Source organism: Papilio polytes, unplaced genomic scaffold, assembly GCF_000836215.1.
Source record: "Papilio polytes unplaced genomic scaffold, Ppol_1.0 DF821845.1, whole genome shotgun sequence".
Classification (NCBI taxonomy): Eukaryota; Metazoa; Arthropoda; class Insecta; order Lepidoptera; family Papilionidae; genus Papilio; species Papilio polytes.
Genome location: NW_013527359.1, coordinates 1,939,646 through 1,955,700, shown reverse-complemented (window position 1 = coordinate 1,955,700; position 16,055 = coordinate 1,939,646). Strand labels below are relative to the sequence as shown.

The 16,055-nt window shown below is 31.6% G+C and overlaps 1 protein-coding gene across 2 annotated transcripts in view; it reads right to left on the bottom strand.

The window, feature by feature from the left end:
* LOC106108094 (aquaporin AQPAe.a) overlaps nucleotides 1–16,055 on the bottom strand; it is a 45,908-nt gene that overhangs the window by 23,253 nt on the left and 6,600 nt on the right. Inside the window, exons 1-2 of one of the 2 annotated variants that reach the window (XM_013289179.1) lie at nucleotides 4,894–5,087; nucleotides 2,625–2,821 (exon numbers count right to left, since the gene is read on the bottom strand). In XM_013289179.1, the coding sequence (XP_013144633.1) occupies nucleotides 2,625–2,821; nucleotides 4,894–4,930 (234 nt within the window). In that variant the 5' untranslated portion in view covers nucleotides 4,931–5,087. Of the gene's footprint in view, nucleotides 1–2,624; nucleotides 2,822–4,893; nucleotides 5,088–16,055 lie in introns of those variants that run through there. The other variant, XM_013289180.1, reaches the window with a different exon arrangement.

Sequence of the window (16,055 nt, the reverse complement as noted above, 5' to 3'; positions counted from 1 at the left end):
ATGAGGTCTCGTTAACTGCGAGTTAATAACATTTAACACATGGAACGAATTCGAAACGGACACGGCCATTCATGCGTAGAGATCAATAATCTGTTACTCAAATTTGCATAACGTACTCCAATTGACTTGAAACTTAATTAGTTTTAAAATGAATTATAACATAAAGAAGGTCGTCTGGACGATGACTTTCAGACTTTGACTTTTAAACTGTACATGTATTCGCGATTGCCAGGATTATTGTTCCTGTAAAAGGAATAATTTGTGACGGCGCCGTTTGGAATAACTTTGGATATTTGCCTAGAGATATCCTTCTCCGTATTTACAAGGAAAATATGAACATCTAGCGGTTTTTAAATGGCTTAGCGCCAAAACCTAGCTTTGTATTCAGAGCATACTTATTGAGTAATTATCTACTAAAGAAGTGTATTATTTTACATTAATATTTTATTGTAAAATAACTACCTGAAACAGGTACCTGATAAAAAATGCGAAAGGGGAACGACATGGCGGCAAAAAGCCGATCATCACAAATTAACTAAGTAATTTTCTTAAGTTATTACAAAATAATAAAACACATGGCAGTGTATTATAAATTTAAATTGATACATAAATTCTATTTTTAGATATGTAATATACAAATTAATTATACGGGCGTGTATTATGATTATGTTGTTGCTATATCATGCACTCGATCATTTTGCGCAACGTCCAGGGCTAGGCGTGACACGGTGTTACCATATTCGTGACCTCTCGCCTCTCGATTACACTCTACGATGGTTTGTTTATACATCTAATGCAACCATAGACATTATTACTGGGTCATTGACGGCTAAATTCATAATTAATCAGTGTACTTGTTAGCGCTAAGTATGTGTTTATTTTATATTAAATTGAACGTTAATATAGTTTATGTAACGTAAGTTAATAAGTAACAAATGATCCTGTTACTAATATTATAAATGCGATAGTTTAGATGGATGGATGTTATTTAGAGTTTGTAGCCTAAACTGCTGAACGGATCTCGATGAAATTTGGCATAGATGTAGATGGTCTGGAACAACACATAGGCTACTTAGTTTTTTAATTCCACGCGGACGGAGTCGCGGGCGAAAGCTGGTATTACGTAAAATAGTGCACTAATTTATGTAAAAGTGCTATAAAAGTAAAGCACGAAACCCGAAAAAAAAGCATAGATAAATCAGTTCCTAGGTACAGCTTAAAACTTAATTTGATTACTATAAACTTTTTCTTGGTATGGCCTTCTTGAATACTTATTTGAATTTTGTATAAGATCAAAATGTCTCGGTACCAGCATCAGCAGTACTGGTTGTCCTTAACGTTATAGCGAACCATAGCTCTAGTTTACAATTTTAATACTGACATTAAAGTAATATAAATCTTTAAAAAAATACTTCGATATTATTATTTATTTTATTCTTGACCTAATTAATAATTGATTGATACAATTTAGATAATAAATTTATCAATTGAGGCCTACGTGAAATAAAAAATAAATAAGAAAGGAATCATTAATATGCGTAGGTCAAGGTTTGTTTTAATTCCGCTTTGACAGCTCAGACTGAACAGAGTTTATGTAAATATCGAAGTGAGCATATGCAAATAGTTTTTACGAACGATCTGTTGGGTTCGCGACCGCGTGGGAAAGGTCGGGCATTGACAGAAATGTCCTATTGAACGTTATTGTATGCGACATCGTTATTGTTATCGTTCGTTTATCTTCAAAGGCTGCTGTATGTTTGATGTAGATTACGATACTGTTACGATTACAATATTAACTTGGCTAACATAGTAAGTGTAAACCACTTACTCTTTAATCTTTGATACGATAAAGGATAACTTACGCTTATAACCTAGATGGGTAGATGGATTAAGAATCTGTGTTTACCAAGGCTTTGGTACTTCTAGCTTTTACCAAATTTACGTGAATTAAAAAGACCTACCTTAAGTAGGAGTTAAGACACGACATCAGTACTCCGAGTCATTAAGTGATCATTAATATATTCCCTAAGAGAAGTTTCACTGAAACGACCGAATGTAAATAATGAAGTCGTTTCAGAATTATCTAACTTCAAATGTCGGTGAGATCATAAAACGATTATCAACTCTGTTTACCCTTTTAGTTGGAGTAGGTATAAAAAATTGAGGTTATATAATTAATTTACGATAGATGACGTCACCAAGTATCACCATTATAAGTAAAACATTACGGAACTTTACTTTGAAGATAATATCACGTCGGATGATTAATAACATTTACTTTTCATAAATTCTGCTTACACCGGAAATTACTTGAAACACATATTGTACCTACAGTAAAAAGTTTACATACTTCTTTTACGTAATTATTGACAAAATATTGTTCAGTTTATGTAAATAAAATTAATAATAACGCCAATAGCCTAATGTTTTGGGATACGGACTACCGATCTTGCGGTCGAGGGTTCGAATTCCGCTATTCGACTATTGTGAACCATATCCTAGCATAAGCCTAGAGTATAGAAATATCAGTAAAGTAACATAAATCTACTGATGTAAAAAAAAACCTCAAATGAAAACGCGTACAACTCAACGTGAAATTGAAAGGATAAAGAGTATAAACTGACCTGTACGATGGAGCCGACTAGCAGACCGAAGCAGAGCGCAATGCTGGTGACCTTTGGGGCGTTGGATTCTGAGATAGCGATGCAGGAGGCGACGCCGATGGAGGTAAGGAGGAACGTGCCCACCAGCTCTGCCACCACCTGTCGCCAGATCATCTTGTTCTGTGTGATGTCCGACACGCCGATGATCGACGTCGTTCCTGTAGAAAAAAGGTTATGTGAAAATAGTTTTTTTTTTAGATTGATATTTCTGTCAAAAATCATATTTTGGAAATATGGCCTACGTGAGCGACAAAACGACAATGTGTTAAAACTTAGATAATGAAGAAAAGCAGTATTAGAAGTTTATCGGAAACTATTTTTTTAATCCCGTTAAAGCAAACAAATCTGGTTTAATACAACTTTTCTTTTAACTCCATATACATAACAATATAGTATGATTGTTATTTTTTTTAATTTAAAACGTGAAATGGTATGGAAAGTTATTCTTTAAGAAGGACATAAATATTTATTTAATATCAATAAACTGTATGACGTTGTTAACGAGTGGAACTATCAATAATAATACAATCACTTTTTAATACCGATTCAATCGAGAATGATGGTATATTTAATTATTTAACTGCTTATTAAACAAGAGTGAGAGATTGTCATTTGTTTGAGGCTTATGATCAATTTTGGCCTTGAAGAGGCATCTACACACATGGGATTTGGTGACCTCCGAATGCATTTTGCCCGAACTTCTTTAGTAGCCTGCCAGTTAACAAAGAGCTTGTTAGAATTTGTTCTAACTAAATTTCCATATTTGTTTATAAATTTGTAAATAAAGCTTGTAAAATTCATGTGATTCTAATACCTACGTATAAACCTCGAGACTGACTTTAAGTAGACATGTGATTCTTTATTCTTATTTCTCAAATAAAAACCAACAGCCTTGAACGTTGATAATATATACTAAATCAAGTATAGTTCAAAGAAAGATGTAATTATCAAAAACTGAGAAGCCTACAAAAACATTTCAATTCCCTATATGACCACAAAACATTCTCACGATTTTAGTTAAAAAAATAGTTGACTAACCACAGCATTAACTAATAAATAATTAAATTCTAGAAACAATGTACTGCTAAATTGACGCACGCGTGATTTATAACATGAAAATGCTGGCCGCATACTAACATTAACGAAATATAACGTAAATGCAAAAACCCAAGAATGACTCACGTATTATAATCGCATTTAATTTTATATATTTCAATCTATTATCTACTATTTAATTAAGTGACGCAGTCTTTGTAACATAAGATAGAACTTAATTATAACTTAATCCACCAAGTTCATCTTAAAAACTTCGTTTATATTCATTCCGTGCTTGTAATGAACACTAGAAAACTCTTTTATTGTATTCTTAATCTATGCAGTACAGCAAACAACATATCATTTAATAAATAAAAAAATAATAAAGTTTGTATTGAAATATGTCTAGTAAACATTACAAATCCCATAGTCTCATATTATTATTATGTCGAGCATTCAATGTTTAATATTATCAATTGTCGAGTTGTTTTTGTTCCAGATTAATTAAGAATGTAAACAGGCCTCTGTACGGAGAGATGCGTCGCGTGATGTGACGTCACTATATCTATATTCATCTTATCTTGTAGTTTGTAGATACACTAAAAATGTCTTGAAACAAAAATTATTCCTAACGGTTTTAAAATGAATTTTCTTTGAAATAATTTTGTTATTTGTGATACACTTGATTTATTAAAATGTGAATTCGCAATGTATTTACACTTAATGACACCTTTTTATATGTATTTGAATTATGCCGCAAGTACTTATTTGATTCCGGTATTACATAACATAACATCTTTTAAATGATCGCAATTAAAAACAGATTAACATCAAACGAACTAAACTATGAAAATTATGTAACCGTAATAAAAAAATTAAACGTTATACGCTGTCCAATATATAGTCACGTAAGAATTTTCCATTTAGAATCTGTTTTAATCTAGATTCTATTTTTAAACCCTGTTCTGCAAGTAAGATAGGTTCAACAATTATTTTATAGCACATTCCATAATCAAGTTCCAGGAGCAAACCACACATATTCCAGTTTTAAAACCTAAGGGTAGCGTGTGACATATAAATAGACGAGGCTTAACTGAGAGAAACTCTTTCATAGACTTTTTGAATACAGAACAATGTTAATTGATTTTTTTTCTGGCCGGTAATAAAAAACAAATTGTTCCAATTTCAAACTTACTCTTCTGCACCTCATCCATGGCGTAATCCGTTTTCATTTTCAATAACGTACGCACACTTTACGGTTAAGATTGATTGGCTGTAACTAATAACTGTTATCCGCGAAAGTACGATTTGTTACAATTAAATTCCGATAACGCGTCGTGTGCGAGTTGCAAGTCGTTGGTTGCGTGCGACACCACCTTTCTGTCTCGGCACATACACCTGAATGCGAGATGTTGAGCTCGTGGGGGATGACAGGTAGAGCTCGAGAGTGCACCGGACGTATTCTCAACGTGTTTCGGTCGCGGCTTGTTTACAAATCACCCGACAATGTGATATTCATTCGGCGACTGTACCCGCAGTTGTGCGGAATTCGCTAAGTACCTAGTTGCGGAATATAAATTAGTTTTAGGCCTATTGTTGTACAGCGTCATTGGATTCAAAAATCCGAATAGCGTTATGTTTTAATAGACATCCTTCTCTTAATATAGATTATTAGTATTACTAGTTATACTATAGTTTGGTTATCATAAAACGTTCAGTTGTATTGCAAAATATGTTAGTTAAATACGCAAGGAACGCACATGTTAAAAAAGTTCGATGCTTGTCTTTGGATCGTCATTTGTTATTCAAATTCCGTTATTGTTTGGACAACTGTTCTAATTCAGAGAAGATGTAATATTTATTAACGAACTAGCATACGTCCGCGACTCCGTCCGCGGGAAATTAAAAAATAAAACTAAGTAGTCTATGTGTTCATCCAGACTATCCTCTACATCTATGCCAAATTTCATCGAGATTCGTTCAGCAGTTTAGGCTCCATCTGAACTTTCGCATTTATAATATTAACTACTAACATTATTAAAATATGTTTTCAATTTTATTTGTACAAAGAATATAATATGTCTAGATTATGAAATTAATTTTAGGAACTGAATCTCGTTATTTTTTTTAAAACAACTAAATTTGTATGTCTCGATTCCTAAATATCAGGAAAGTAATTTGCACAAAAATATAGTATTGATTTATTTCAGGGTGAAGTTGTCATTATTATTCCAATGTATGACACTCAAGGATTAAAAGTTTTAAACAATGGGAGGTAATTTTATTGAAAACGCACGATCTCGTTGCGTGTCAATTTAATGAACTTAATAAGTTGAGATGTTTTTAGAATAATCTATACTATTATTATATAAATGAAAGATTTCTATTTATGTATATACTGAAATAACTCGAAAACTACTACTGGGAAATATTTTTTTTTTAATATATTTTTTACAATTTCTAATTTCGCGTGGACAAAGCCGTCGCAGCTAGTAGAGAAATATAATAAGTCAATTTCTCATATACCAACTGTGGCACTTATTATTATTTCAAATCATTTGATAATAAAACAATCGTAAACTAAATTTCAAAATAAATGTCTATAAGATTCTAATAACTATATTAACGTATTCACAGTTATTAAATCGCGTAACAAAGCTACTTTATTTGCACCATACTTATCAGTAAAGAATAGGTAGCACATTTGATAAGAACTCCGTTCTATTTACTCTACCGCTAGTAGTGAGAAAATATTGTGTTTTCTTGACACACTTTTTTTCATATCTCTGATATATCGTAAGGATAAGTAATATGTAATTATTTAATCAACGACGACTATCTTACTAATGTTATAAATGCGATAGTTTAGATGGATGTTTGAGTTTGCCGCCTTAATTGCTGAACGGATCTCGATTGAAATTTGGCATAGATGTAGAGTATAGTCTGGAATAACACATAGGCTACTCTCTTTCGTTTTTTTGTTTAATTCCACAGTCGGAGTTGCAAGCGAAACCCAGTAAACTATAAACGTATATTGGATGAATAGGTAAAAGTAAATAAAATCTCGCATTACAAGCGTTTAAGTAGGACATAAAGTAACAACTTGCATAACAATTAAATCGTAAAACGTATAAGTTCAATGTATAAACTCCGGAATCAGACAAATTGTCTCGAGTCGCGTACGCCAGGGATGCATTTATAAATATTTATAAAATATCATGAGAACATCCTGTTTGAATCGAAGTCGATTTGTTATAAAAAACGTAAGTTATTACGAAGATAATAGCTTTTGTTAAAATTATTATTCTAACGTTGCTATAGGTGTTATGTTCTTATTAAACTATCGATATCAAATCGTAATTAGTAGGCCTTTTTTAATTGTTATGTTAATTTGGTCGCGTCGATAGGAAAAATTTGTAATAAACGGCCACGTTTCTTCTCTTTTATAAGTCTACATTATATTTTTAGAAGAAAATATTGAATTTCAAAAAATCTCTTCACAGATTTGTATCTCCTTTAGTGTAGTTTAAGTATAAATTATCTACACTAAGAGGCTTCCATAGATCCAACTAAAAAAACTGTCCGTTGCAGTAAAACCTATATGTGCTAAGTGAGCAGCGTTGCAGTAAGCTCTTTACTGAAATGATACGGATAAAGTCGCAGACAACAACTAGTGTCGGTATTATAAATTAATAACAATGCTGTGTATATCTTCCTTGAACTTTCTCATGAAGACAAACGAACAGACTGACACGTGTGTCTATGAAATCCAAAACAATCACACGTACCTACAATAATAAAACAACACGACACGTTATTGATCATATGCCTCACATATTTATAAATAATGGCGACGTTACAAAAACATTATTCATACTCATAAAATATTTAAGTGGCGAGAACCGATTAAGTTGTATAACTAAAGATCTAACTTCAAGTAAATTATAATTTAAAATGTTCCGATTAATGGTGAAGGAAAACTATGTGATGAAAACTGCACATAATAGCAAAGAAATTCAAAGAAGTAAAGGCAATCAATCCGCATGAGACCAGCATGTTTGACTAAGGACTAGTCACCTCTAATTTATTGGAGTAGGCTTATGTACAGTGGGCAAATAAAGGTGATGATTCACCATCAACACTGGATGATCACGAATACCTAGTGAACGTTGATCAACCTATACAATATTGTTATAATACGATAGTTTCAAATGTGAATTACATAAAACATTTATTTCATTTTATTTGCAATCACATTTTAAAACTATGATGACATAGTCATCGAGATGATTGTCAGAAACGTTTGGTTTTACCAATGTACGAAAAAAGTCGGCTAATGATAATAGCAGTAAATTGGGCAGTAGTTATCATACATCAGGCTTTTAGAAGCTTAACGATAACGTCGATGTGTTACATTTGTTTCACAATAACTGATAAAACAAGCTAACACAGAACCTAAATTCCTGCAAAACTTTAGTAAACTGGATGACTTTTTCGCGTTAGGAAAACATTATTTTTTATAATATAATGTAACTAACAAATAGCTAGCGGAATATTCCGAAATAGCTACGTTAAATCAACAGAAGACGGGACGCATAGAAAGAAGAGACCCTACCCATGCGTCCTCCCTCCATGCTCTTCCCCATCCTATCTGTTCCTTGTATGATAGTATTCTATTAATTGTTAAATGAGTTTTATCGTCAGAGAATTAAACATTAACACATAAAAAATCCGAACAATAGTTACTTTTCTTATAAATATCAGTTGATCTTACCACATCACAAATAGTTATAAATAAAACAATAGTTTTGGCAGGAGCACAATTACCACGACGGTCGTTCAACTCATAGCAATAAAGGAGAGAGTTTTTACTTTCATTATTCCAACCTGCTACCAATAAAAAACTTTGCCACAGTAATTTATACTAATTTCTTTAACAACTCTCATAGATATTACGAAAGTATTTCTTAAAAGAATTAAGAACAGAAAAAAATGTTGATCGATGACTACTTAAAATAATTATTATTAAGTAGTAACGAGGTAACGACATAGTTAGTAACAAAGAAACCTTCTGATTTAAACGTGAGAATATTATAATTACCAATTCAATACTAATTTCCTGAATAATTATATAACGATTCAGACAAATTAAGTTAATACAAAAAGATAAAATTAACTACGTAGTGTTTAAAATTTTAGTCTAAAACAATCTAACCATAATTTACCTGTTTCGTTCTCAATATAAATATTAACAACTATCAATTTTCGTATAATAATTACCTAGACTAGACGCTAGGTAACTTTCCTACAACTGGATATTCCCAAGAATTTGTAATATGACTAACACGGAATCGAATCCCATGTAATTCCAGTTATAAATATTTCCAAGAGACTGAATTCGAAAGTAATATATTTTCAACCTAACCTGACTGTAGAATCCTACAGCCTATACACTTGTATTAATGTATATCGGCATCTCTTTCATTTACTTTGACCAAATAGAGAAAGCAAGCAGTGTCACAGTAGTGGAACTCTACGTTAAGATGGACAAACCTTGACATTGGTCTAAGTTCTAGGCCGAGTGAAACAACGACTATGTTACCCACGGCCAATTCGCACGCATTGCTAACAATTACTTGCTAACCAAGCACGACCTTTGATGTAATTTAATTTATGATTATTATTATTTATACATCACGTATTTGCAAATAGATTAGCACAATTGTACATTTAATCATTAGTGATGATGATAGCATAATATAGTCATTAAGAAATAAGATCAAGATGCAATTTCCTTTGCTAATTTAAACATTTTGTTATTAACATGCTTAATTATATAAAATAAGTCTTTGCCCAAAAAAACATAGCCTATACCACTGATAACGTAGTTTTTTAATAGTGAAAGAATTTGTAAAATCGGCCCAGTAGTTTTTGAGTTATTTCAATACATACAAGAATACAAATCTTTCTTCTTTATTAGTATAGTTAATTATAAAATTATTTAAATTAAACTATGTAGTCTTGTTAATTCATAACTGTTGCAATTAGACGTGGAACTTTCGCGAAATAACCATGTAAATGTTAGAATGCCAACTGCAATAAACTTAATTATTTGTAAATGGAAATGAAAATAAAACATTTAACGATATTGAGATAAATTGAATCGTTTCATGTGGTTAAATAGACGATTTCTCTTATAAAAACTCCTAAACGTGGAAAGTGTGACGAAAGAAATGCTGGTTGTAATTGGATACTGGATGCTACGCTATATCGCTAGTTCTTTACAAACAAAAAAACTAACATAAAAAAAGACTATCTATTGATCTAAAACATTACATTTTTTTCAGGAATTAAATCTTTCTAGATTTTAGAACTCCTACGATCTAGGCATTAAGTATTCAGTTTTACAGGATCACATTATTAAAATAACTTTCTCAATTAAACATTGTGTCTCAAAAACGTCAGTATTTATAAGAGACTGTTCATGATTCACAATAAAACTTTGGACCCAAATTAACTATTTAGCAATGCTCAAAAACTCTACAAAAACTAATTTATAACGCCCTGCTTATTCAATAAACAAATACATGTAGTTATAATATGTATATTAATAACATTTTTCACGTATTATCAAATTAAAATTGTCAACATTACATCGGAGATTTTCAGGCGCAAAACGCTCCGTCACACATTGTAACGATTCAAGTAAACAGACGGCGGAAAATTATCGTTGGCCGTGACAATGGCGGCTTCGGACATAATAAACTGCTAAATTAATAGACGGACAACAATATAAGCTACTGTAATTGCCCGCCATTATGTAATCTTGATACATAGTTGATAATTTTATGTTACAGGATGATTTATTCAATCTAGGAAACATGGATGTGTATGATTTTATCCTAATTAGTTACACACTGTAGTATTTATTGTGAAAATTCAATCAATTACTGTCCACACGTTGGTTTTTCAACCTTTACCAGTTTGCGACATATTTTGGGGGGTTATGAGTTTACTGTTCTACAAATTTGCGAGCTTTTAAGGAAACGTTTAACATACGATAGTATAAAATACTACAAAATAACGTATTTTAAATAACTATAGAATAACCGTTTCAAAAGATAGATATAACGTTTTAGATTGTGTAATTGATTTTAATGAACTAAACATAAAAGTCACATGATGCACACAATACATATGTTAATAAGAGATTTATATTCAAGGTTTCTTATGTCAGTATAATTTCCAGCGTCCGCTCTTTCATTTCTATTATGCATATTTATTATGATCTTACTTTCACTATAGTTTATAACACTAAGAAGATATTTTCTTTTATATTATTTGTATTAAGCAAGAAGTGTTATTATAAAATAATAAAACAATCGTAACCTATTTTAATGTGACCAGTTATTAATTTATTAATGCTTCAGTAACTAAACATAACTTTAAGGGCCTGTTCCACAAAATTGTAAATTGTCTGACAATAATCCAACATGTAACCCATGTGATGGAAATATCGGATTTGTTTCCTCATCTGACAGTGACGTCATTTTTAAGCTATCTGATCCTCTATTAGCCAGTGGTGGGACAGGCCCTAAATGTGCAATTTACTAGTTATAAGTACGTTCTTCTAGATTTATCTAATCTAGAAGAACGTACTTATAACTTGTAGTTTCACGACTATGCATGATATATACTATTTTTTATATTAATAACTATGATTTTTACGTAATAAATGGTGTAACAATATTATTGTACGTTTCGGCCCTGACAATGAACGCAGCTCACGTTTCCCGATCACTTACTAATCATTCAAATTGAATTACAAATAATATACACTTAGATATCTGCGTCTAAACGACATTACGCAAAAATGTAACCAAAAAAGAGATCTAATTTACACATTCCAGAAAAATATGTTATTAATTTACATGTGACAGCAAATGTTAAAAAGTATCTTTATATGAGAAACGAATTAATTTTCATGCAATTTCTGAAATAAATTCTTACTTTTACTTTATTAGCCATTGTTGACGTCAAAACATGCCGGAAGATACGAGAAAAACTAATTTAGTTTTATTATTTTAAAGATACTGTTTAAAAGAGGAAACAGTTTAATTTTCCATCTCATTTCGTATTTCAAACGTAAACCTTCACGGTTGTCCGCGGCCGTATCAAACGCGACATTATGCAGCCTTGAGCTGCACATATTCGCTGCGGTACTTATATGGGATAACACAATGAGTAATATCGTTTTTTTGATAATTTAAAATTAACTACATGGACTACTCTACTAATTCTCTGCCGCTCTTTTGACGTCTACCATAGTACCTGTTTATTCTTTGATATCTTTAAAATTATTGAGATAGTTTACTGTTAACGTAATATACGTAAGAAAGGGATGGATGGCAATATGAAATGACAGCTGTCAGAAGAACGTTAAAATATAGTTAAGTAACTATATCGAAAAGTTATCGTGAAAATGAGAAAATATTAGGTACTTCTGAGTCCAAATAAAAACTCTTACACAGTTTATCACAATAACTTAATTTTTTTAGAATGTTTATGATTTTCCGCTATCGCTTGCTGTTATACTATGGGACAACGATACAATGGCTAATCTGTCATAGAACAATATCAGTAACAAAGACATTACATGCATGTAGCATACAAATAACATCGCTTGTCTCCTCTACTATTGTTCTAATGCTATACGAATGCTCACAATCCATATTGGAATACACATCATTTCTTATTGTTCAGTACATCAAAATGATACTAGTTCAAAACAACAGTCGACCTTATGATGACTTCAAAACGGTTCAATCTTCGCTCACCAGTATGAACGGTTAAACGAGTTAACGTTATTATTTATGTTTAAAAACAAAACACTCGCATTTTTTCCTAATAATTCTGCGCGGATAAAAGGTTTATTCGTTTGTGATTTGCTTAACTAACCTAAAAACTAAGGTTATTTTAGACAGGTATTTTTATTTTTATGCAAAATATTTTAACTTTTCACAATATGACAGTTTACATTTTAACATAACTCTAGTATAGCTAGTTTGTAGTAGAATGTTTTAGCAGTCTTGGCCTTCTTTGTTTTCGTAGAATTTTTGATATTCCAAGTAATTTGATATGAGGATTGGCAAAAATTACGTTTGAAATGTTTCTGACATTGTGCCCTCCATATATTTTTCTTAGAAGACATGTGTTTCAAAATAAAAACATGAAATGTTTACCACGGGAAATTAACGATAGCACGATATGGCATGCCTTAATTACTTCAAGAATAAGGTTGAAATTTCCTTATACATACGTAAATATTATTGTGGTTTAATAATTTCTTTCGTCGATCTCGATTTAAGATTAATCTTGGCACGAAGCTCTGGCCGTTCTACGTAGCAAGAAGCTAAACTGACTCAGACACAAAATACTGGCTATTTCGTGTTATAACTTAAGGAAAATTAGTAAACAATAATATCTGTCAACCCTAATCAAATCTTTTTGGTTATTTATCGTTGTTCTTATTAAAATTTTGGCTCAAATTTAAACTTGAGTTCTAAGGTCAATGAACTTTTCACACTGGTTTATTGAAATAGAAAATTATGTTTCTTGTATTATCGGTTACGAGTGACAGTATTTTAGGTTTATGGATGTATTTTTAAATTTGTTAAAAAGACATCTATCAGCTTTGTTAAAATAGTTGACAAGAATTATACATATATACTACAATAAAAGTAACATTATAAAGAAGCACTAATCTCATATAAAAAAGGATGCATACAAATTGAATGACTTAGCACCATCTGCAGTATCTAGGACGCAATTGAATGGAATCGTTAGTGGGAGCGCGTGGGAGATTCCGCGCCATCCGGACCTTCCTCCGGCTATTTCGGGACCAGTCGAGTTAACAGACAATTTCGCTGATTGACCAGAATTAGGGTAGGAAGTGTCTGAACGAAAATAGCAATTGAACTAAATGAATGATTGGCATTTTCGAGTATTTGGCAAACGAACTAATCCAACTTTAATTGATAGACTTTGAAATATTACGAACCAACGAAGTTCTATATGATAAAGATTTATTTGAAATAAATAAGGAAACCAAACACTAGTCAATTAATCGGTGAATGCGTCTAGAAATGTTACTTAACCTTATTATTAACGAACATATATTTTTCTAACGTAACGTGGTTATCTCGTGGAAAGGGAGAGTATACTTTCACACCAGATCGGATGTTAGTCCTTTCACCTTAACATCTCATATCAACTAGCGCCCTCTCTCTTACCTAGGCAACAACATATTTGTTGTTATAGTTATGTAAGCATGACCATGCATTGTTCAAACTACTTAGATGTTATAATGATTGGTAATAATGTTGCAATCTGTTGTAATATTAAGATTTTATGGAAAAATACTTTAGTTTATTTCATAGTATTACGGTTATTATGATCTCGGGGTGTTAGGAAGGTTTCATAATGGCAGAAATGACGCTACCGACAGACCATTATTACATTAGTGAATGTTATATCATAGCGACATTGTTAAGAAGACATTTTAACAAGTCTATATTAGACAAATCGAATAAAACCGTAAGACAGTGAACAGACAGTTTAACAGTGGTAGTGCCTGCATTAACATCTTAGCACGAATAGGCCGGCACGCCCGGTGTAATACCACGACCGAAGCAATTCCGTGTTTCGTCTGATGAGTGTGGTGCCGGAGGCCTAATTTAAGTCCCTTTCTCTTTACCACCCTTTTCTTATAAGGATAGGATGGGAAGGGGAAGTCGATTTGACGGTGGAGGTGATGCATAGACAGGGGCAATATCCTCTTTATGTGCGTCTCCTCCTCCGTCGGATAAGGGTAGGCAACGCATCTGCGATCGCGGATGTCTATGGGCAGCGGTCGATTCGCTATTTTAGCGGTTTCAGGTGGCCGCTTGCTCGTTTGCCACTTTATGTTATAAAAAAAAATAAAAAAGACACTATCTTATTAAACAAAACTTTTTATTATATTAATGAAAACTAGTGTCATGTGTTAGCCGAGCAAAAAGTAAAATATGATGAACCAGTCTTTTACCGGTCTAACATAGTACGTAATAAATTCTAGAACTACTTATGTAAAATGAAAACAAAATAACTCGTTACTTTAAATTCAGTCCACTCGCTGCATATTACACCGCACGGTCAAAACGTTATTGTATTAATGACGTCCGTATTCTGATAAAAAATTAGTCATAATAAAGCTTGCGCCCCACTGCATTAAAATGTAGAAATATCTTTGGATTGTAAATTTGTTTGAAGAGGCAAGATTTAATTTGCTAGTGTTTTCTAGAGTTGTAAAACTAATATTATGAACAGTTAAATAACTTTATTTTAAATTAAGTATTCATTTAATTACGGCTTTTTAATTATAAATAAATTAATTTAACAGTTAAATTCTTTTCAATTTACACTTAACACACTGTTATTATTAATATTTATTTTGTTTAAAAATAGAATCTAAATTCATCGCATTACATTAGCTGAAATTACGCAGTGTAATGCTGGCTTTATCGTTGTTGGTTCTTTATTACTATTTTTATTGCGTTGCGGACGAGTTCGGAATGCAGATTTATAAGATGTACTTAGAATAAGACGTATTATGATAATGTGTACTCGTGTTTTAACAAACGATCATCTAATGGGATCATTTTAATAGTAAACTAACAACGTAAATAAGTTACGACTTCTACGTTGTAAATGTAACTTACAATGTACTAAATTAAAATTTAATGTATATAGTAATTAAATCAGAAGCTTGATATTAAATTTTCTTCCTAATTCTTTTAATCGATGCATATCTACAATATATACTATGCATTATATAGCAAACCACATAACAATAAACAAACATATGCAAACAAACAAACTTTCAATTCTACGAGTTTAAGAAATAAAGCTTAAATAATTTTATACTCTAACTCAACAATGCCCTCAATAGTATTAAGGCGTTATATTTCTAAGATATCGCACATACACAAGATAATATTTTACGAAACTAAAGAAAAGACAAAAAGCTACAAAAAAGTATAATATGAAGCTCCCACGATATAAATTAATATTTATATTAAACGCTAGCATTTCTATGACATTATTAAATGCTTTTAAATGAAAAAATGGGTTAATCTCTAGTAAATTTCTTTACAGACCTTACGTACACTTTTATAATACCAATAAACAGTTAGAAGTATATAATCTACATCTGTTATTGATTTTTTATAATGAATAGCGAAGATTAAAAATATATATGATAATGCCCCTATAATGAATGTCATGCGATTTTTCAGACGTTTACAAGTGCCAACTTAT